At 32.4% G+C, this 23,236-nt stretch overlaps 2 protein-coding genes across 6 annotated transcripts in view; one reads left to right on the top strand and one right to left on the bottom strand.

Moving 5' to 3' along the window:
- LOC118188398 (small integral membrane protein 29-like) overlaps positions 1–9,430 on the bottom strand; it is a 90,060-nt gene extending 80,630 nt beyond the window's left edge. The window contains exon 1 of one of the 5 annotated variants that reach the window (XM_035358829.2): positions 9,279–9,430. The gene's annotated coding sequence lies outside the window, so the exon portion shown is untranslated. Of the gene's footprint in view, positions 1–9,173 lie in introns of all 5 variants that reach the window. The other 4 variants (XM_035358830.2, XM_035358828.2, XM_035358827.2 and 1 more) reach the window with 4 other exon arrangements.
- Positions 9,431–9,766: 336 nt separating this feature from the next.
- The window catches only part of NP15.6 (NADH dehydrogenase [ubiquinone] 1 beta subcomplex subunit NP15.6), a 38,094-nt gene continuing 24,624 nt past the window's right edge, over positions 9,767–23,236 (top strand). Inside the window, exons 1-2 of the mRNA XM_085822312.1 lie at positions 9,767–9,984; positions 22,521–22,654. Of these exons, the coding sequence (XP_085678438.1) occupies positions 9,787–9,984; positions 22,521–22,654 (332 nt within the window). The 5' untranslated portion in view covers positions 9,767–9,786. The remainder of the gene's footprint in view (positions 9,985–22,520; positions 22,655–23,236) is intronic.

Here is a 23,236-nt window from a genome sequence, read left to right as displayed (position 1 = left end):
TCAGCTAAAGGTAATAATTCTTCGACTGCGCCACCACCAGCAGATAGAGTTCAAGATGCTGCTGCATTTCAGATAACACCACACATTTTGCTGGCCCTGTGATTCTAAGAGATAACTCAAAAGCTTGGATTGCTCTTTTCACCTGTGCCATCCACCTTGAATTAGTAACATCCATATCAATGAAGACATTTCTACTAGCTTTTCATTGTTTTGCTGCTCGCAGAGGGAAACCTTCAGCCATGTATAGTGATAATAGTACTAATTTCAAAGGAGCTACCAGTGTTTTCACGTTAATTGATTTTGAGAAAATTTTCCATGAAACAAGAGAAAACACAACTTGGAAGTTTATACCACCTAATGCTCCTTGGTAGGAGAGACTTGTAGGAATACTGAAAAATGTTTTAAAGAAAATTCTAGGAAGAGCTAGTTTAAGTTACGAAGAAATGGTTACAGCTTTGTGCAATTGTGAGGCTATTTTAAATGAAAGGCCTTTAACTACAGTATCTTCTGATCCAAGTCTTACTCCTCTTACACAAGCAAACATCCTCAAAGAAATCGAAAGTAGTACCATACCAGACCATAAAATGAATCCAAATTCAAACAGTTTATGGTGGCTAAGGTTACAATATATTCAAACAGTATGGGATGCATTTAGAAAAAGATTTGGTTAATCTTTGGATTATGGTAACTTGGTGATTTTTTGGCAAAAATTTGGCAACCAACTCTGCTACAGCAACCTGCTAGTTTTGTTTTGGACGCCATTTTGTTTTCACGAAGTAAAGGCTTTTTTTTTTTTTTTTTTTTACTCAACATTTTTTTCCAACAATCTGCTAGCCGAATTACGCTTATGCTAGAACTTTTATGGAACAAAAGTGCTTAATCATGACGAAGATTAGGTGCAAAATTGAGAGAAAGTGCAGAATCGCCCACTGTTTGCCGCGTTTTTAAGAATTGCACATACACGGTATCATCCATGTACACGTCCACCTATTTTCACTTAAAAAAAATCCCAGAATTGCACAAAAATGGCATAGTGCACACTATTGACTTTATCCATGTACACTACTAAAGTCCTAGCTAGTAACTTATATCGCCTTACCAAAATGTCGCCAAACTCTCTGTTACCATATTCCAAAGATGAGCCAAGCATTTTTTTGTGATATTTAAAGATGCATATATTGAATTTCGATGTGCTTACCTGTAATAATGTGTTTTATCAAACAACTTGGAGTTTTAACGAATCGCATAGTTCTCATAGACTTTGGAGTATTTTTGAGAGGCAATTATTTGTCAATACTTACATTTTAAACTCCAAACATATTTATTACAATTACAAGAAGCTCTTTACAAATATATATAATTCATGGATAACCTAGAACAGTTATTGAAGTGAAGTATAGTCCAGCCTTTTTTGGACATTCCAGGGAAGATGGAACTAGTATGAAGATTTTTGGCATAACGAATGCTGTTGGAGAGTCGGTTGCAGAAGATGGCTCTAACGTCCGTTAGAGAAGATGGCTCTAACGTCCAAGAATAGTAGCTTGGTATTTTCTTTACTATTCGCTGCATTACATTAGGCTGTACAAGAGGTGTTCTTAGTATTAAAAGTTTTTAGTTCAATATTCGTATGGAGCATTTAGCTGTGCAGTTGAATTTCCAGATGATCTAATAATTACATGAAGATGCAGGCGAGTTGGCAGTTAATGAAGCCTTTTTTCGAGAAATTGCCGTATAGCTGTCAGAAGAGTTCATGATAGTTTATTTCGTTAATGTGGTTGTCAGCCCTTGGTCATCATGGTGGGTGACCGACAGCAGGTAGCACTTCTGACTCTATACTGATTGGTACATTTGTGAAGTTGCATAATACTTACTGCATTTTTAACTCAAAGCATATTTATTACAATTAAAAGAACCTCCATACAAATATATATAATTCATGGATAGTATACAACAGTTACTGAAGTGAAGTATAGTCCTCGTGAAATGAAGATTCTGGTAACGAGATTCTCTCTAGTTGAGAGTTCAAGAGCACTATGGGTCTCTCTAGTCAAGAGTTCATGAGCATTCTGGGGTCTTGTTCAGATGGAAATAATCGGCAAACTGAATTAGCCAATCCTCCTTAATTTTTCAGTAGTCTTTTACATCCTCTATTTTGTTATATCTGGAATGATATCAGAGGGAAAATAAGATCATTGGTTCATCAGCAGTTCTAAAATCGAGAGTTTCTTATGACCCAGTGCAGAATGCTAAAAATCTCTTGACACTAGTCGTGAAGTTGTCTCTTGCTCTTTCAACTGGAACAAATTATTGCGTCTGCAATGTCAAGACACGTCCTGTGACATTTCATAAATGCTTGAAAACAGTGACTTTTGGGGATCACACACACGATTTTCTCATCTCTCTGTGGTCCGCAGAACTTGTTTAGAATTTAAAAAGGCTGTTAGACTGAAATTTTAGCAATCGGTCATCTTTGTGGAGGAATCTACTATTCGGGAATTAAGCTGAAAATTATGAAAGTAAATAAAAAGTTTCTAAGTCCTGCAGTTAAAAAACCTAGAGAAAAATATATAAGGGAGAACGAATATTACACAATTTTATCCCCCCTTACTGCTTGATAGTTACATGCATGTTTTTAACATAAACTTGCATAACAAATTAAAATACGATTAAAATAAAATTATTTTATACACATTCTTTTTCTATTCTTAAAAAGAAAAAGAAAAACTGGTTAATTTTTGGATTATGGTAACTTGGCGATTTTTTGGCGACCAACTCTGCTACAGCAACCTGCTAGTTTTTGTTTGGACGCCATTTTGTTTTCACGAAGTAAACACTTTTTTTTTTTTTTTTTGGAACTACTCTGATATGCACCCTCAAAACGCCAAATTTCTCGCCAGTTTACGCTGCCATATTACTATCTAAATATTTTGTTTACATTTTGAACTTTTAGCCTAAAATGTCTCCAAAAACGCGGTTTTCGCACATGCAAAAACTACGTTTTGAACAAACGATTTAAGCTAAAAATCCGAAAGAAAAACAAAAAATTTAGATAGCAAAAACGTAAAGTTTCTAACCAAAAATATTTGACAAGAATCCATGTACACAGCAACATGTTTTAACTTAAAAAAAATTCTACGAATTGCACAATTTAGGCAAGGAAGGAATCTACGATCTACGCACTGCTCACTTTAATAAAATAACATAACAACAATAAATTTCAAATAATACCATGTACACAGCGTTCTGTTTGAACTTTAAAAAACATCTACGAATTGTACAGTCTAGACACTAAACAACAAAATAAACTAAAATAAATTTCAAACAATTAAAAAAAACAACAATAACAACAGAAATTCATACTAAAGAACCAATGAACATAACATTCTACAAAATAAGAACAAGGATAAAATAAAATGCACTTACCATGAATTAATGCGTTTTCAAATAGCAGAAATATAAATTTCAAACCGCCTTAAACATGCCGCCACGCAGTCACTATCGTATTTACATGACAGCCAGACACACTATCCAGAAAATTTATACTAAGGTTCACAAATAAATAAAATCACAAATCCCTACTTCTATCATGCACTGCCATTAAAAATAATCTCCCAGACCCTCTTTCCACACTTTCAAATACCCACTACCCCTCAACAGGATAGCCACAATCATATTTCCTTTTGCCGAACTTCAATTCAACAACTACCATTTTATCTCTCTCTCCCATCTTCTCAGACACAGAGGCGAACCAACGAGCTCCAACGAAAGATTTTTCAACGTCAACAGGGTTGCCATAGAACACGCAATCGCGCCAAAAACCAGCGCAGAACACATATCGCCACATTTGGTGAAATTAGGGCGTATATTAGAGTTGTGCCTTTTTTTTTTTTTTTTTTTAACTTAACATTTTTTTCCAGCAATCTGCTAGCCGAATTACGCTTATGCTAGAACTTTTATGGAACAAAAGTGCTTAATCATGACGAAGATTAGGTGCGAAATTGGGAGAAAGTGCAGAATCGCCCACTGCTTGCCGCGTTTTTAAGAATTGCACATACAACACGGTATCCATGTACACGTCGACCTATTTTCACTTAAAAAAACATACCAGAATTGCACAAAAATGGCATTGCACACACTCGTCTTTATCCATATACACTGCTAAAGTCCTAGCTAGTAACCTTTATCGCCTTACCAAAATGTCGCCAAACTACCTGCTACCATATTCCAAAGATTAGCCGAAAAACTTAAAACATTGCAAAAAGTCGAGCTCACTTTACCAGAATAGGTTAATCTTTGGAATATGGTAACAGGTAGTTTGGCGACATTTTGGTAAGGCAATAAAAGTTACTAGCTAGGACTTAAGCAGTGTACATGGATATAGTCAAGAGTGTGCGCAATGCCATTTTTGTGCAATTCTGGGAATTGGGTTTTAATCCGCAGAGAACCCGTTGGCGCCGTTGCATTTTTACTCGCCAAGCTCGCGGTTTTATTGACGATGAGCCGAGCCGTAAACGTGATATTTTGTAAACGTGATTTTTAGTGCATGTAAATTCAAGTAAGCAAACAAAACAATATATTAAGCATATGGTAATAAAAATTCACAGATAATAAGCATGTAGATGTAAAACTGACCGGTTAAACGTGATATACAAAAATAAATTTGTATTAAATTCAAGTTAGCACAGAAAACAATATATTAAGCATAAGCAATATATATGCATTTATAATGGAAATAAAAAATATAAATTAGTATTAATGTACTGAAATTACCCGGTTAAACGTGATAAACGAAAATTTCTTAAATTCCAGTTAACACGGAAAACAATATATTCCTTACACCAGCAGTGGTTTGCTAATTTTGATGACCATGGTGATGCATCAAACTATTCTGTCAACTTAGATAATCAATCATATTTTTCATTTCAATTTAATCATCTATTTACGTCACACCTGCCATCCTCTGAAAGGTTATTGTTAGAAAAGCCTTAACAATATATTATCTTGTTAAAATTTTATGCCATAAAAATTGATTTATTCTCATAATTTTAGATGACAATAGCCAATAATAAAAATAAAAGCATTACTTAATTATTTAAAATGCACATGCATATTTTTGCGGCCTACGAAAACAAATTATTTTAGGGGTTGGAAACCTCATAGTTCTGCATGCTTACAGCTGTTAATAATTAAGAACACAACGTGAACAGCCGTGTTACAAATTAGCATTCACCTCTACCACCGTATTTTCTTCCTTTCATCCCAAACCGAGAACCGGCATCTATCTACGAAAATATTTCTATCTATTCGTTGTTAAAAAATTCAGAAAAAATAATAATAAATAAGAGAAGAATAATATAAATTTGCAAATGCTAACAACGACAGTGATAATTCAATAAAGTGAACGCAAGAGGAATGGTTGCAAACTTCGAACAAGCGAATAGGATAAATCCGGTGGGTTACCACGTTTAAACTATTATTGCCAAAGTTGGCAATGTTTATATTTACCGGGTTCTCTCCGGAAGTGCTTCATGGGATTTTTTTTTAAGTGAAAATAGGTCGACATGTACATGGATGATACCGTGTATGTGCAATTCGTAAAAACGCGGCAAGCATTGGGCGATTCTGCACTTCGTCCCAATTTCGCACCTAATCTTCGTCATGATTAAGCACTTTTTTTCCATAAAATTCTAGCATAAGCGTAATTCGGCTAGCAGATTGTTGAAAAAAATGTTGAGTAAAAAAAATGCCTTTACTTCATGAAAACAAAATGGCATCCAAACAAAAAACTAGCAGGTTGCTGTAGCAGGGTTGGTCGCCAAATTTTCTCCAAAAAATCGCCTAGTTACCATAATCGGTTGATCTTTACAATATGGTAACTGGTAGTTTGGCGACATTTTGGAGGCGATAAAGGTTACTACCTGGGACTTTGGTAATAATGTGAGCAGTACTCAGTTCCGATTACGCATTATTTTGTGTGAGGGAAATGAGAGATCATGGGATATGTCATGTGATATTAATGGACGAATTACGGTTCTTTAATCGTAAAAAAGGGGAAATCGGGAAAAAATCTGGAAATTTTGTATTTGGCTTTATTCTGTGTTGTGTGAAACAGTGTTGGTTAATTTTTGGATACCATGGCCGTAACTAAAGTGAATTCGAAATGGGTATTTAGTGGTATTGAAAAGGATAGTAATAAATGTTTGTTTAAGGTTGTGCGAGATAGTTAATAAAGATGTTTTATTAAGTTATTTATTTTACCTGGTACCTTGCTGTGAAATATAAGTATGATTTTAAAGATCCTGAAACAGAAAGAAGAAAAGTTTGGTTGATCTTTACATTATGGTAACTTGGCGTTTTTTTGGCGACCAACTCTCCTACAGCAACCCTCTATTTTTTTTTCCCGCCGCCATTTTCTCTTCATGAAGTAAAAACATGTTTCTTTTCTTTTTATCTACTGAACACTTCTTCCAACAATGTACTAGCCGAATTACACTTATGCTAGAAATTTTATCTAACAAAACTGCTTAATCATGACAAATATTCACTGCAAAATTGGGAAAAAGTGCACAATACCATACTCCTTACGCGTTTTTCAAAATAACACATACACATAAACCATGTACACGCCGACTTATTTTTACTTAAAAAAACATTCCAGAATTGCACAAAAATGGCATTGCTCACACTCTTCACTATATCCATGTACACTGCTTTTTTCTCATAAATTAGAAAAATTTCACGAAAACACATGACAATTTTCTCAATCTTTAAACCCGGTAAAAAGAACATATATGAAATTACCTGATCGCGAAAAAGTATTTACCCTTTCCAAATATGAACATTTCCACATATAAAATAAATAAAATATCCAAAAACTTTTACATCTAAATCATCTATTACATTATACACATCAACAACGAATTCATACCGCAACCATTACAAATACTTAGTGTCAGATATTTAAATTATTTCCATGCACGTTTACTTCAACTAAAACGTATACCAAATTCCTACAAACATAAAATTCACAAAATAACTATCATTTAATTAAAATATAATTAAATTCAAAATCACTACTTAAAATATAAATGAGCACATACATTAAATTAATACATACATAAATACCCATTTCGAATTCACTTTAGTTATGGCCATGGGATCCAAAAATTCACGAACACTGTTTCACACAACACAGAATAAAGCCAAATACAAAACTTCCAGATTTTTTCCCGATTTCCCCCCTTTTCCGATTAAAGAACCGTAATTCGTCCATTAATATCACATGACATATCCCATGATCCCTCATTTCCCTCACACAAAATAATGCGTAATCGGAACTGAGTACTGCTCACATTATTACCAAAGTCCCAGGTAGTAACCTTTATCGCCTCCAAAATGTCGCCAAACTACCAGTTACCATATTGTAAAGATCAACCAAAAGTTTATCGGACACGTAATCAAGATTCTGAAGAAGATTAGGTAAGTTAGTATTTTTAATTATTTGAGGATATTATTTTTATGCATTGTTCTAAATGTAAGGTGGAAAGGAATTTGATATTATTGGGAAAATTGTTATTAGCAATGATTTAGTTTAAAGTAATTAGGATTGTAAGGTAATTTTTATTAATTTAATGTATGTTCTCATTTATATTTTAAGTAGTGTTTTTGAATTTAATTATATTTTAATGAAATGATAGTTATTTTGTGAATTTTATGTTTGTAGGAATTTGGTATACGTTTTAGTTGAAGTAAACGTGCATGGAAATAATTTAAATATCTGACACTAAGTATTTGCAATGGTTGCGGTATGAATTCGTTGGTGACGTTTATAATATAATAGATGATTTAGAGGTAAAAGTTTTTGGATATTTTATTTATTTTATATGTGGAAATGTTCATTACTTTTCGCGATCAGGTAATTTCATATATGTTCTTTTTACCGGGTTTAAAGATTGAGAAAATCGTCATGTATTTTCATGAAATTTTTCTAATTTATGAGAAAAAAGCAGTGTACATGGATATAGTGAAGAGTGTGCGCAATGCCATTTTTGTGCAATTCTGGGATGTTTTTTTAAGTAAAAATAAGTCGGCGTGTACATGGTTTAGTGATATTTTAATTAAATGATAGTTATTTTGTGAATTTTATGTTTGTAGGAATTTGGTATACGTTTAAGTTGAAGTAAATGTGCATGGAAATAATTTAAATATTTGATACTAAGTATTTGTAATGCTTGCGGTATGAATTCGTTGGTGACGTGTATAATGTAATAGATGATTTAGAGGCAAAAGTTTTTGGATATTTTATTTATTTTATATGTGGAAATGTTCATATTTGGAAAGGGTAAATACTTTTTCGCGATCAGGTAATTTCATATATGTTCTTTTTAACGGGTTTAAAGATTGAGAAAATTGTCGTGTATTTTCGTGAAATTTTTCTAATTTATGAGAAAAAAGCAGTGTACATGGATATAGTGAAGAGTGTGCGCAATGCCATTTTTGTGCAATTCTGGGATGTTTTTTTAAGTAAAAATAAGTCGGCGTGTACATGGTTTATGTGTATGTGTTATTTTGAAAAACACGTAAGGAGTATGCTATTGTGCACTTTTTCCCAATTTTGCAGTGAATATTTGTCATGATTAAGCAGTTTTGTTAGATCAAATTTCTAGCATAAGTGTAATTCGGCTAGTAGATTGTTGGAAAAAGTGTTGAGTAAATAAAAAGAAAAGAAACATGTCTTTACTTCTTGAAGACAAAATGGCGGCGGAAAAAAAAATAGAGGGTTGCTGTAGCAGAGTTGGTCGCCAAATTTTCATAATCCAAAGATTAACCGAAAATACACAGTAAAAAATCACTACTCACAAGCTATTGATAAATCAAGGGGAAAGTGCAGAATTACCCACTGCTTGGCGCATTACTAAGAATTGCACATACTCGGTATCCATGTCATACTCCTTTGATTTTATCCATGTACACATCGACCTGTTTTCACTTAAAAAGTAAAAGAAAATTGACAAAATTCCAATTCTTCTTAATCTTGTAAAAAGCGCCAAACAAATAAGTGGGTGATTCTGCACTTTACCCTAAACCAAGTACTGCTACTCATATCGAGGATTACTTGATAATTAGAATAAACTAGATAATGGCAATATATTGGAATTTAATAAGATACTCACCCAAAATGAGAAAATAAATTATTACGAAACAATTTATACGCAGTTACAGATTTATGATTTATGAATATATAAATGGTTTCATAAGCTTAAAAACAGCGAACTTACATACTATTTTACAGAAAGATAAACTTTCCTACAAGGAGTTTATTGTCACACTTGTTTACTATAAAATCTCAATTGCTGCCATCTAAAACCAAAGAAGCAGAGCAAACTAAATAACATTAATATAGACGGAGTATAAGGACTCAGTGTTAATATCATAGAACATTATTAAGAAATTTTAGCGTTTGGTATACGCTAAAGGAACGGTAATAATTATAATTGTATTTGTTTTTTAATCCTGAACTCAACATTAGAAACTGTATACCTTGATTTAGTATATTAAATTTAATTTCTATTCTAAATTAAAATTTTACATTAAGTATTATTAGAAATAGATATTGTTATAGATCTGATTAATTTTCTAAAATTTCTAAAATCTAAAATTTCTAAAATCTAAAATCTAAAATTTCTTTAAAATGTTGCAACGGATTAAACGACAAGACACACAAGACAAACAAAGTAAACAACGTACATCTCCACTCAGCTGAAATGCAGTTAAAAACTTTCAAAGATGGCGTACGCGGCTCTTAGTAGAATGTCGCGAATTTGCTTGAGAAATGTTTCCCGTATCTCTACCTCTAGTGCAGCTACAATATCTACATCAAAGAAAAATAAAGATACTCTAGTTTATCCTGATGATTTGTTTCCTAAGAAACAACCTCCACCTCCAAGGACTGTAGAAGATTTTGCGGAGACAAAAAACCCGAAGGTTAAATGAAATTTGTAAACAGATTTTACTTTCGTATTTGCCTTCCTATCCATCAAAAAAAAGCTCTGCATTTTTAAAAAGCTAAGAAATTTATATTGAGTAAAGATTATTGTACATAAGTATCTTTTGTTGATCAGTAGTTGTAGGAATAAGATTATTTTAATTTTCGTTTGTTTACCTCGGGAGAGCGTCCCGCAGTGGTTTAATCCTAGTATCCGGTGCACATGGGATTTGGCGACTTTTGGCGAATTTATGATAAGCAGTAAACGGGGCATACACGATGAGTAGTTAAACGGGTCATTTTGGTGTTGGTGATAATTTTCAAAATTGCGCCAAGGCTGCACCGTATACTAGGATTTTACCATTCACAAAGTTGTACTTGCATTATGTATAAAATGATGCTTTTAAGGTTAAAGCAATTTAAGTATAATATTGACGTTAACAATACAGCCAAAAGTCGTTAATTGGGACACCCATAATCCGGAATGATCTATAATCTGGACCTCATAAGCTACAAACTTTCTGCGCATGCGCGTAAGACCTTTACGACTGCGAATATGCGTGTGCGCATGCGCAAAATATGTTTACGAATGCGCGTTTAATGTATAACGGACGTTAAACGCGCATTATTTTAGCTTAGGTATAAGCTAAGCTAAAATTATTTAATTATCTATTTCAGTTAATGTTACAGATTGCATTGTTCCTTAATCTTCGAATTGGATTCGGCTTATTATTTTTTGCAGACTGTTAGAGCAATTTTATAAAAGTAAGCTTGAACTTTCGATTATGTCAAATAGAATTTCCTATGCTGGAGCTCTCAAAGGATCTACAAAGCGAAAATATGTTTCGACGATGTCCATCAAACAAAAAGTGGAATTGGTGCAGAAAATAGATAAAGGCATATTCTTTGTTTCTCTAACCAAACCAAACCTAACTGAAATCTATTTATCAATTTCACGCTGCTCTGTGGCAGGGGGGTACGCTGCGGCGCGCAATGAGTTGGAAGTTGATCTGTCAGCACTATCCTTATCTTCAGGGCAGATGTTTTTATTTTATTTGGCTTATAATTCCTTATTAAATGTAGTATTTCATCTCGATGTACTTCATCTTTGATATGATTTAAATCAAATTCCTAGTCATTATAATTTGCTTTCGATAGTGAAGAAAGTGACACAGAGGTTATTGAAAACGAAAAAATTTTGGTTTAATCTTAGTATCCGGTGCACACGGGATTTGGCTAGTTTTGGCGACTTTTATAATGAGCAGTAAAAACGGGACATATACGATGAGTAGTAAACGGGTATTCAAAGAATATACATAGTATATACTATGTATATTCTTGTAGTATATACTATGTATATAGTGATAGAGTATAGTGTATATACTATGTATATAGTGATTCATAGTATATACTATGTATATAGTGATTCATAGTATATACTATGTATATAGTGACAAAGTATAGTGTATAGTATACTATCACTATATATACATAGACGTTGTTTCGGTAACTTTTGGTGTTGGCGATAATTTTCAAAATCACGCCAAGGCTGCACCGTATACTAGGATTTTACCAAAATTTCGATTGACAAATTAGTCCATTCTCGACACAGCAATTATAGGACTTGAACAGCGGAACTTCGTAACTGAAGAAGAAATTATGTCTGTTTATAGAATTAAAGAGAAAGTATTATCACATAAAACAAAGCAACTTAAACAACTTACATTGAAAGAGATGTTTAATAAAATAAGTATTAAGCAACTTAAACAACTTACATTGAAAGAAATGTTTAATAAAGTAAACAAATAAATATTAAGTTTTTTTTGTAAATTTTGATACCCTTTAGATCATAATTGTTCTTTATTTCATAAATTACGGTTTCATACTTTTAATTTTATAATTTCTGCATGCCATCTTACCAATTAATTAGTCCGGATTAACGACTTTTGACTGTATATTGTTTCTACGTCTCTTGCTTTGTTACAGTTCAGATGGAATTTCTCTTTTGTTTGTTTATTGTACTGATGTATGTTAGCATAGTTTTTCAATAGGATATCTAAAAGTTCTGTAAACAAGGACCAGGTATCTGCTGTAATATTTTGATATGTTCCAAAAATAGGTTGAGCTAAGCTTAAAATAGACTGTGTTGGTTTAGAAAATATGATATATTCTGAATCCAGCCCATTTCATTCAGTCGTCGCCATAATATATGTTTGCATAGAACAGATTACTGTTCCTGGTATTTGCCATTCTCTATTTTATTACACGTATACATTTTAAAGTGAACTTTTCATTACTTGTGTATTATCCCATCAATCATTGATGGAAATTTTGGCAGCATTGCCAACTGCCGATCATTGCTGCAGAATTTTAAAGGATACAGTCATTGATAATTTGCACTAAATAGTGCTATATGGCCTGCTGGCTGGATCTTCACCAAAGTGCTTATTAAGTTTCATGTTATATGTAGGTTCCAATATTTCCTCTGAAACTAACTAGCATTTCACGATACTTTTGCAGTTTCCACTTTTGTATGAAACTGTTAAATAGAGTAAGTAGTAGTTGTTGTTGGGTCATGTTTTATTTGTTCTAGTATGTTTTCGTCCTCTCTCCAGGTCAAAACATATCTAGAATCATTGTTTAGACTATATTTGGACTGATTAAGAAACAAACTCGGGCCCAGTTATCTTGGCTCCATTGAACTTGATGATGGCACCAGTTTGAACAGGCCCCTCTGGAAGCTGGAGTGAGTGGAACACAAACTATTGGTTTTCTTTCATACAGTCCAACCTCGTTAAGCCTTTGTGCAGCAGTAGAATGGCTACTTTGAGTTCCTGTGGCAGCCTGAAAGTCTAAAATGCTGTTTTTTCAAGCCAACAATGACAGGAAATTGTTTTCTAATGCAGTTGTTTCTCTTGGTCACCTTAAAGCAGTTGTTAATACTATTGAATATAATAATATTCCATGGGCAAACTTAATTAGTGTATTAATGGACTCATGTAACACCATGCGTGGAAAAAAAAAGGGTGTTGAAACCAGACTACCATCAAACAAAGCACCTCACTTATTAGATATTGATGGTGACACATGTCACACAGCTAATAACTGTGCAAAAAAAATTTGCTTCATGGTTTGATAGATACTTAGAAGATTTGTTTGATGACATCTATTTTGATATGAAAAGCTGCAGTAAAAGAGAAAATTTTTTCAAAATCTGTGAATCCCTTGCCATTAAAAAACTTAAGCCCTTGAAGAGACCAGACCATAGGTGGGTGTACATTTTATGTGTTTTAGAAAGAATCAAAGATCTGTAAGATGCTCTTATTGCATTTTATTTTCACTACTTGGATAAAACTGATAAAGGGGATTATTTTTCTTATGTTAAAACTGTATACAATAAAAGAAATATTTCTGCAGCTCAGAAAAAAATTGTTGAAGGGGTGTATTCTTGCTTGACCAGGCTGTCTGTCAACTAATCCGGTGCTTAAAAAGCAGCTCCAGACTCTTGCTTGCTTGCTTAAGTGAACATGATGAATAGAGCAAATGAATAAATAGAGGTCTTGTATGCTCTGCAAAGGAATGCTATTTTTTCTGTTAAACATTGGTAAATTTAACAATGATGGTGGTGGATAGCGCTTACGCGGTTTCTCTCTAAAGTAGCTCACAAAGGCTCGATAATATTGATATCTGGTGACTATGATGGCCATTGTAAATTTCAAAAATCACACTTATACTCAGAAAAATGGTATGGCTGCCCAAAACATCACCAAACCCCCACCATATTTCACTCTTGACAACAATCTCTATCGTATGCTTAGGACAGCATTCGTAGATGTAAACTCACCCAGAAGTTGGACACAGTGTGAAGCAAGACTTGTTTGACCAAATGATACTCTTCCATTGTTCTCCAGTCCAGGTTTTATGACTTTGGCACCACTTTCTTCTCTTAGAGGCATTTTGATCACTGATGAGTGGCTTTTGAATTGCACCTTGCCCAAAAATACCCTACTTGTGGAACTCTTCCTTCATATTGTTTTGATGCTGACAGGGTTTGTGAGTGCATTTTATGTGTTTTAGAAAGAATCAAAGATCTGTAAGATGCTCTTATTGCATTTTATTTTCACTACTTGGATAAAACTGATAAAGGGGATTATTTTTCTTATGTTAAAACTGTATACAATAAAAGAAATATTTCTGCAGCTCAGAAAAAAATTGTTGAAGGGGTGTATTCTTGCTTGACCAGGCTGTCTGTCAACTAATCCGGTGCTTAAAAAGCAGCTCCAGACTCTTGCTTGCTTGCTTAAGTGAACATGATGAATAGAGCAAATGAATAAATAGAGGTCTTGTATGCTCTGCAAAGGAATGCTATTTTTTCTGTTAAACATTGGTAAATTTAACAATGATGGTGGTGGATAGCGCTTACGCGGTTTCTCTCTAAAGTAGCTCACAAAGGCTCGATAATATTGATATCTGGTGACTATGATGGCCATTGTAAATTTCAAAAATCACACTTATACTCAGAAAAATGGTATGGCTGCCCAAAACATCACCAAACCCCCACCATATTTCACTCTTGACAACAATCTCTATCGTATGCTTAGGACAGCATTCGTAGATGTAAACTCACCCAGAAGTTGGACACAGTGTGAAGCAAGACTTGTTTGACCAAATGATACTCTTCCATTGTTCTCCAGTCCAGGTTTTATGACTTTGGCACCACTTTCTTCTCTTAGAGGCATTTTGATCACTGATGAGTGGCTTTTGAATTGCACCTTGCCCAAAAATACCCTACTTGTGGAACTCTTCCTTCATATTGTTTTGATGCTGACAGGGTTTGTGAGTGCTTCTGTAGTCCTCTTATTTTTCATCACTATCCTATTTAATAATCATCTGTCACGATCATTCAACACACATTTTCGTCTCTGCTGTGATTTAGCGGATGCATTTTTTCTCTGATTTTCCTGCATGCGTTTGAAATCTCGGATACTGTGCCTCTTGAAACAGCAAACACTTCACCTACCTTGATTACAGAAACAGTCACTATACAAGCCTCAACAATTTACCTATGCTGAATTCATTAACTCCAACATGATGCAGTCAAAATTGCTCAGAACACTATCTCGATATGAATGTGGACCGAATGAATACAATGCATTGAGGGTGTTGCACAAGGGCCATTAGTGAGCAAACACATCAGCGCCACCAACAGCTTTTGCAAGAATAAACATTTCAGCTCAAACATGTATTTTTATGAAGTTTTTCCATATTTTTGTCCAACCCTTTATATATTGTCATGGGGATTTTTGTGCTGAAGAACATTGTGATCATTCAGAGCATCTTCTGTGGAAGGTATTTTTTGTTTACTCTTATTATAATTCCAGTAATTCTCTATGTTAATTGTGTGCATTTAAAACGTAATAAATCACTGGTAAACTAAGCATGTGATCTCTTCAGATTAGTGTTCAGGAACTTTTGATTCAAACTGATGGTAGCAGAAATGGAGCCATTTTTTCACTTATATACGAGTATATGGCAGGAAATTTTGGGTCTTGCTATTATTTCTTAATACAGGGTTCGTATAGTCCTGAAAAGTTCTTAAAAGTCCTTAGATTTTTTTGAATCGATTTTTGGTCCTTAAAAGTCCTTAATTTTGGCCAAAATCAGTAGAAGGTCCTTAATTTTAACAGGGGTGTTTGTGCTCCGGGGATTTTGAACTTCGATATGCGGAAATTCCGGGGATCGTCGTTCAAAAGGAAGTAGGAATAATAATGAATTATTTATTTTGATCTGGGTAATTTTGTTTGCTTTGAAAGCAGAAAACGCAAGGTCAGTGTGTGTGGTGAAAACTTTTCCTCTCTTTCTCCAAAGGCAGTGATAATGCATGAAAAGGGGGGGAAACCTTTTTTGTTCTTTCCTTATTGCGAATTATGACTCATTCCCCCGGTTCTCGGACATTCTCTTCTGGATTCTTTTCGACAAGTAGGTGTGGCAGAAAAAAAAAGGGAGAGACTTCGTTCGACCAGATGTGCGATCATGTGACTCTGGGTTCAAAGGTCTTATCTCTCCTGGCGTGGCGCCAATAAGTAGAGAAGGGGAATTTTTCGCCATATTAGCTATTTGTCATTGATCGCTTCTCAACTTTTTTTTCTCCGCTGTGTAAAATTTTCGTTTCATTTATTGATGCACGTGTAAATTTTTCGTTTCATTTATTGAAATATTTTTTTATTTATGTACTCAAGAGAATTTCACTATGAAATTTCTTGATATAAATAGTGATATTATACAATTAGAAGAAGGTGTCCGGAATGCATTTAGGTGGAATTGGATTGAACGGAGAGATGGTAATGGGGATACCATCGGCACATGGTGCAAGAAAATAAATGTTGCTGGACAAGCATATTGTGTTTTTTGTAACTCACTGCTGAAGTATGGTGGGGAAGGATTCAAGGCTTTCACAAATCATTCTAAAACTGTGATGCACATAAAATATCAGTGCTTTAGACATTCAATGACTTTAAGTAATTATGCTAATTCAAAAAATACTGATGACTTACTGGAGACTGATGCTCGGCCATTGGATATAGTGACAAGAAAAGCACACCAAGAGGTATTAATAACTTCGTTTATCGCCGAGAATTCTCTTTCTTTCAATGTAGCTCCCAATTTAATTGAACTCTGCAAACAGTTGGGCCGCGATCAGACGGCAGTAAACTCGTTGGAAATGTGCAGGACTACTGCATGTTATAAGATGAAATATGGGCTCGCAAAAACTATTAAGGAAAATATCATTAAAACTTTAAACGAGACTCCATTTTCTCTAAATTTGGATGAAAGTACTAGCAATGCTCAAGAAAGTATACTGGCAATATTGGTGCAGTTTTATGACAACAATCAAAATGAAGTTTTAGTTCATCATTTTGCATCTCTAAAGATGGAATCTTGCAATTCAGAAGCTGTTTTTAAAGCAGTTGTTAATACTATTGAATATAATAATATTCCATGGGCAAACTTAATTAGTGTATTAATGGACTCATGTAACACCATGCGTGGAAAAAAAAAGGGTGTTGAAACCAGACTACGATCAAACAAAGCACCTCACTTATTAGATATTGATGGTGACACATGTCACACAGCTAATAACTGTGCAAAAAAAATTTGCTTCATGGTTTGATAGATACTTAGAAGATTTGTTTGATGACATCTATTTTGATATGAAAAGCTGCAGTAAAAGAGAAAATTTTTTCAAAATCTGTGAATCCCTTGCCATTAAAAAACTTAAGCCCTTGAAGAGACCAGACCATAGGTGGGTGTACATTTTATGTGTTTTAGAAAGAATCAAAGATCTGTAAGATGCTCTTATTGCATTTTATTTTCACTACTTGGATAAAACTGATAAAGGGGATTATTTTTCTTATGTTAAAACTGTATACAATAAAAGAAATATTTCTGCAGCTCAGAAAAAAATTGTTGAAGGGGTGTATTCTTGCTTGCATTCCCAACAACTCACAAAGGATGCTTTAGCTCGGAAAAAAAGAATACTAAATGGGTTATTTGTTATGCAAAACAAAACTTTATTGCATATGGCATTATATTCAGCAGTATTACCAGAGTTCAACACATATATTAAATTATTTGAAACAAAAAAACCAATGCTTCATTTAATACATTCCAGTATTCATAAATTGATGGCAAAATTTTTCTCTTTTCTTATAAAGCCAGAAAATATAGAGTGCACATCTTATAATGATTTATTAAAGGTTGATGTCACAAATCCAGAATTCCATCTACCTAGCAAAGTAATATTTACTGGTGCAGAAGCTTCCACTCTCCTGAAGAAATTATCAAAAAATCATCCAATAGCAAAAGAATTCCAAATTTCTCTGATGAAAGCTTATACTAACACAGCACAGCATATGAAACAGAAATTACCCCTTAAAAATTCATATCTAATTAGTTTTACAGCATTAGATCCAGAGCTAAGAGGTAAAACCAGTACAATATTAGCTTTTGAAAAATTATCATCTTTTATGTCCCATATTTTTAGTGATAATGAAAAGTCAAAAGTAGAAGCTGAAATAAGGTTATACCAGAGTGATATTGATATCATCAAAGAAATGGTCTACACATCTGATGAAAGTGGAAATCAAGTCAAGTGTACAATTGATAAATATTGGTCTAAAGTTTTTAATTTAAAAGATGATTTCAAAAATGATTATAAGTATCCTACATTGGCTAAATTGGTCAAAGCCTGCCTTAGCTGCTTCCATGGCCCATTAGTGGAAAGTGCATTCAACTTAATGGATACACTTGTCACTGACTATAGAACCTCTCTTAAGATTGATTCCCTAGATGCAGTGCAGACTATTAAATATGATTTAATGGCTTCTAAAGAAACCTCATGTGAAATATATGGCTCAAAAAATCCAATGACTGATCCAATTCACAAAGATCTCTTACTGAATATGAACAGAAGTGGGAAAACATATCAAGAGGACTTAAAAACATGTATTTCGGATGAGTCACCTATAAAAGTCTCTGAAAAACCTTCTACATTAGCAGAAAAGCAAACTGCTTCTACCTCTGCATGTGCAGTTCTCGAGGAAATTTCTTCAACTGTAAATGAGGAAAATGAAAGTCAACCTTCCTGCAGTTATGAAGTTCACAACAAAAGAAAGACAAGCCCACAAACATCAGAAAATAAAAAAAAAGCAGCAGAAATTACATAATTTTTTTTAAAGAATTAATTCAGGTAATTTAAAATATTTACATAAAATGTAGTAGTTTATATGTTTGAAAATTTATGGTTATTAATTTTGCAAAAAAAGTAATTCATTGAACTTAGGTCATTCAATACTTCATAATTGTAATTTTTCATTTCTCTCCCCCCCCCTTCTCGAAACTCCAAAATGTCGGTAGTAAGTTTCAGGGGATTTTTTGGGGTCCCACAAACACCCCTGTTTTAATCATCTGAAATTTCTGTCTCTTTTTACGACTGCCATTTTGAGTGTGAATTAGCATTTTGGAGGAATATTTTTCATGATTCACTGACGTATATGGTATCTTTGAATGGGTTTATGGGTTATAATTTGTTTGTATTTCTAATATAAATGATGGGATACTCGAGTTTCTAAGCAAGAAGTGAAACATAAGCATTTTGAAATTCATTTTCGCTTTTGGGGATGTGAATTCTTTTATTAAACGGTTCTAAATTTGGCGACTTGTCGACATTTTGGCGAATTTAAGATCAGTTTCTATAGAAAATTTTTAATTCCGACATCTGAGAATTCTTTGGCGATTTTTTTTAAAACATCGTAATATTGATAAATTTCATTAAAATAATGAGAATTTATAAATTATATTTACAAAATAACATTGGAATAAAGCATTTGTATTTTTCACAGTCATATTATAAAGTTTCATTTTGGCAACTTATATTTTGAATCTGAAAAATAAACAAGGTATAATGCTATAAAGCAAATTTACGAAACAGATTTTAGCAAAAGCAAAATTACCTATGTTATTAATTAAAAAGGTCTTTCTAATTTTTTTCATAGTAAGAGTTTTCCCCATGTAAATTGTCTCAGAATATTCTAAATTCTCAGAATATGCATCAGTTTTCTCTATAAAATTAATTTTATACTTTTCCCTCCTTTTTTTTTTTTTTTTTTTTTTAAATATTTCAGTCTTTTGCTGTTACAGAATTGATTGGGATAATTTTTCTTTAGTATTTTTGACGTTGCAGCTTGGAAAATTTAGAAGGATTTGAAGGCAAGATTTATAGACCCACGATTCTAGAAGATTTGAGAAATATGTGACAAAATGAAAAATGTCGCCATGGTATCAATGCGTAATGGGTGTATTTTACAGAAAGTTTGCGATGAATTTCTTACTTTTTTGGAGAATGTCTTAAAGAAAATGAAGACATAATATTTGAATGTTTTACTCCTGATACTAGAATCTTTTTCTTAACATGTTTATCTTCCCTTTATTTTCTCTACTTTTTACTAGACACAAACATGGAAAATATGAAAAATGCTTCTAATCTTATCACTTGGGCAGGCATTATAGAAAGGGATTTTTTTTATTAATAAAGAACTTGAAAACTTACAATTTAAAAGATTCATGTAATATGTTTTAATGCTTCATAAACATAGCTGTAACTAGGCATTTTCCCACCTGATGCAATCTCTGTGGATCCTAAATTCTGCTGCTTAGTGCCTTTCTAAATAATGCTTCCAATGCCTGGTCTTAGTTCTAAAAAGTTTTGCCATTTCTAGATTTTGTTGTTCAGTGTGTCACTAAATTCTAAACATTCTGCCATATCAGCTCTGTAACTGCCTTTTACCATATATATTTCATATTTCCTCTGAATGTTCATATTATTGAAGAAATAAAATTAGTCTCTTTTTCTATATATTCTAAATGCATTTAGTGTTTTTTAGAATAACAGAAATCCTTAATTAAGTCCGAAAATTCTAAAATGAAAAGGAAACATTTTGAAGAAAGAAACTGAACACATAAAGAAAATTATTCTTCAAAGATATGTGCAGTTATTATTATGTAAATTACCCAATTGTTTGATTTCAGGCTTTACTATAATATCCCATCTTTATTTCCAGAGTTACTGAGCCAGATTAAATTAAAATTAAATTTTATAATTTTTGACCACTAGTTGACAGTTTTAGTTTGAATTTGACTGTTCTTGTTTAATTAAGTCACCATGAGCTGTAATTGATTTTGTTAGCATCAGAACATGCCTTTATGTTCTAAGTTCTTTTTAAATAAGAGGCTTATTTAAACCTTTGTCTGATATTGTAGTTATTTTCAGACATAGCGATAATATGCTTCATGTCTGTCGGGGTTTTGGACTATTTAATTTTTACCAGATCAAGTAAACCCTCATAGGTACATTGAGGAGAGGTTGACAAGTTAGGGAGATAAAGCACACAGAAACTAGCGAGAGCATTGGTTTGCATATTGAGACAAATCTCTAATTGTTAAGAAAGATGCTGAAGGAGAAGGAAATCAATACAAACTAGCCAAAATGTTTGGGAAGGCTTCAAATTAAAATGACGGATAAATATTTAGTTGAATGTTATTGTTACAAAACATTTATGTTTTGTAAACATTTATAGACTTAAACATAAATGTTTTGTAGCTTTTAATATGTAATTATCGTAATATCGTTTAAGAATCAGCGTCATAAATTGCATGTATTTTAAAGTGTGAAATTTGATTAGATTTAGATTTTAATAATGCTTTTTTAACAAATATTGTTAAAAAATAAAATTTAATAGTGGCCATGCAAATCCATAATGACTTAGGTTATTAAACTACCTAATTTAATTATTTATAACTTAAAAATTATTTTTACTTATTAAAGTGAGTTATTACCTTTCATAAATACTCACTGTGGTCACAAGATAAAAAGCAAATATGTAAAAATTCATGTAAAACTTATTCTTTGCATCTAGTGAGATTTAAAACAAACCCTGGAGTTACAACCCCTGGAATTCTACACGAAGTTATAACACTAACTGCATCAAACAGAGCCTGACTAACTTTCAACACTTGCCAATCGTGCCTACATCAGGCCTTTCAGGTTTGTTCTAATCAGCAGGTCTCTCTCTAGTCAAGCAGCAGCGGTGGCAACATTTAGTCTTTTGTTATGAATCGTGCTGATTATGATCTTACTTCTCATTTTAACCTATGCTGTTTGACATAAAATCTACTTTCTATTTACTAACCTCTAGTATGTGACAAAACGAGACATAAAAAAAATCAGCATAAAGCTAAGTTAGTAAAACGTAAATGTCTTCTTTCAAATATGTCTGACTATTGTAAATGTAAAATATTTAAAACTACTTCATATATTGGATAAATTTTATGTTATTCTCAAACTTATTAATAATTATGTTAATTCATATTTAGTAATACTGCATACTACTTAGGGATCTATTTTATTTTTAGGGTGGTATTATAAAAGTGAAATTTAGGCATAGATAATATTTTTAATTGAATTTATTCAGTTTCCATTTGCTCATAGGTCCTTAATTTTTTTCATTAATGGTCCTTAAAATTACTTAATTTCCATGTGCAGAAATGTGTACAAACCCTGTTACTATGTTAAATACAGGAATTCTAAATCAATAAAAATGTTAGAAAATGGTGTTCTTTTTATGAAAATGTATTTATAGAAAAATCAGCATTTAGGCATTTCTTTGGTAGAATCTACCTCATAGAACTTAACTGATGATATTACTTAAGGTAATTATAGGAATCAAGCTTTAAATCCAATTATTCTTGCAACCAATAAATATCAATGTCTAAATTTAAAAGATTTTAGCATAATTTTTGCAGATAAGCTCTTTTACTGAAGATGCATTTGTAAGATGTGGTCTTAATTTTTATTTTCCATCATATAGAGCATTTTAATCATTAAGTATATTTTTGTTTTAGGAAATATTTGAAACTGTTTAATAATAATATATAATCTTAAAATTTTTATTAATTTGTTCATGTTATTAATTTTTAGAGCTGGATATCATATGGCTTTGATGAAAATGATTATGAAGAAGATAGATTTCAAAGCAATTATACATATTTTCTTAGTATAAGCATTCTTATTTGTGGAGGAACATTTTTGTTTGCTTATGCTCCAGATTTTCGGTATGTCATCATGAGTTTCATTATATTATTTTGTTTTTGCTTTATTTTTATAAAATTATTTAATCTTTATTTGATTATTTGAATGTTGTTTATGTAATAGGTAATAGGAATTACTTTTAGACTAAAAACTTAATAAATAATAACATAATAAAATGCGATGAAGTATTAGATTTCATAAATTAGATTATAAGTTTTATTTGCTGTAGACTCACCCAAGGTAATTTTCAGTCAGTAATTAAAAGTGTCCAATTATTGTGACAATTACCAAAGATAATGTATCCAGTTTTGACCGAAGTAAGCTTATTTTGATATCCATATAAGAAAATTAAATAATTCAATAAAAATACTCATATAATTTGAATAATTATAATTTTTAAATGACTGGGAGTATGACTCAGGAATTAGATAATTGTTAATGAGTTTCAGAATGATTGCCAGTCAGCATCATTTTGCTGCAAGCAAGAGTAAATATTGATTAATTTTGTGTGCAGAATGCTGAAATAATTTGATTAAATTACATATTTTATCTTGTAAGTGGGAGAAAGTAACATGCATATTATATTTTCCATTTAAATATAAATT

The sequence above is a fragment of the Stegodyphus dumicola genome, chromosome 8, assembly GCF_044657685.1.
Source record: "Stegodyphus dumicola isolate Sdum_Otavi_A_Nest chromosome 8, ASM4465768v1".
NCBI lineage: Eukaryota > Metazoa > Arthropoda > Arachnida > Araneae > Eresidae > Stegodyphus > Stegodyphus dumicola.
This window is presented reverse-complemented; position numbering and strand designations above follow the sequence as displayed.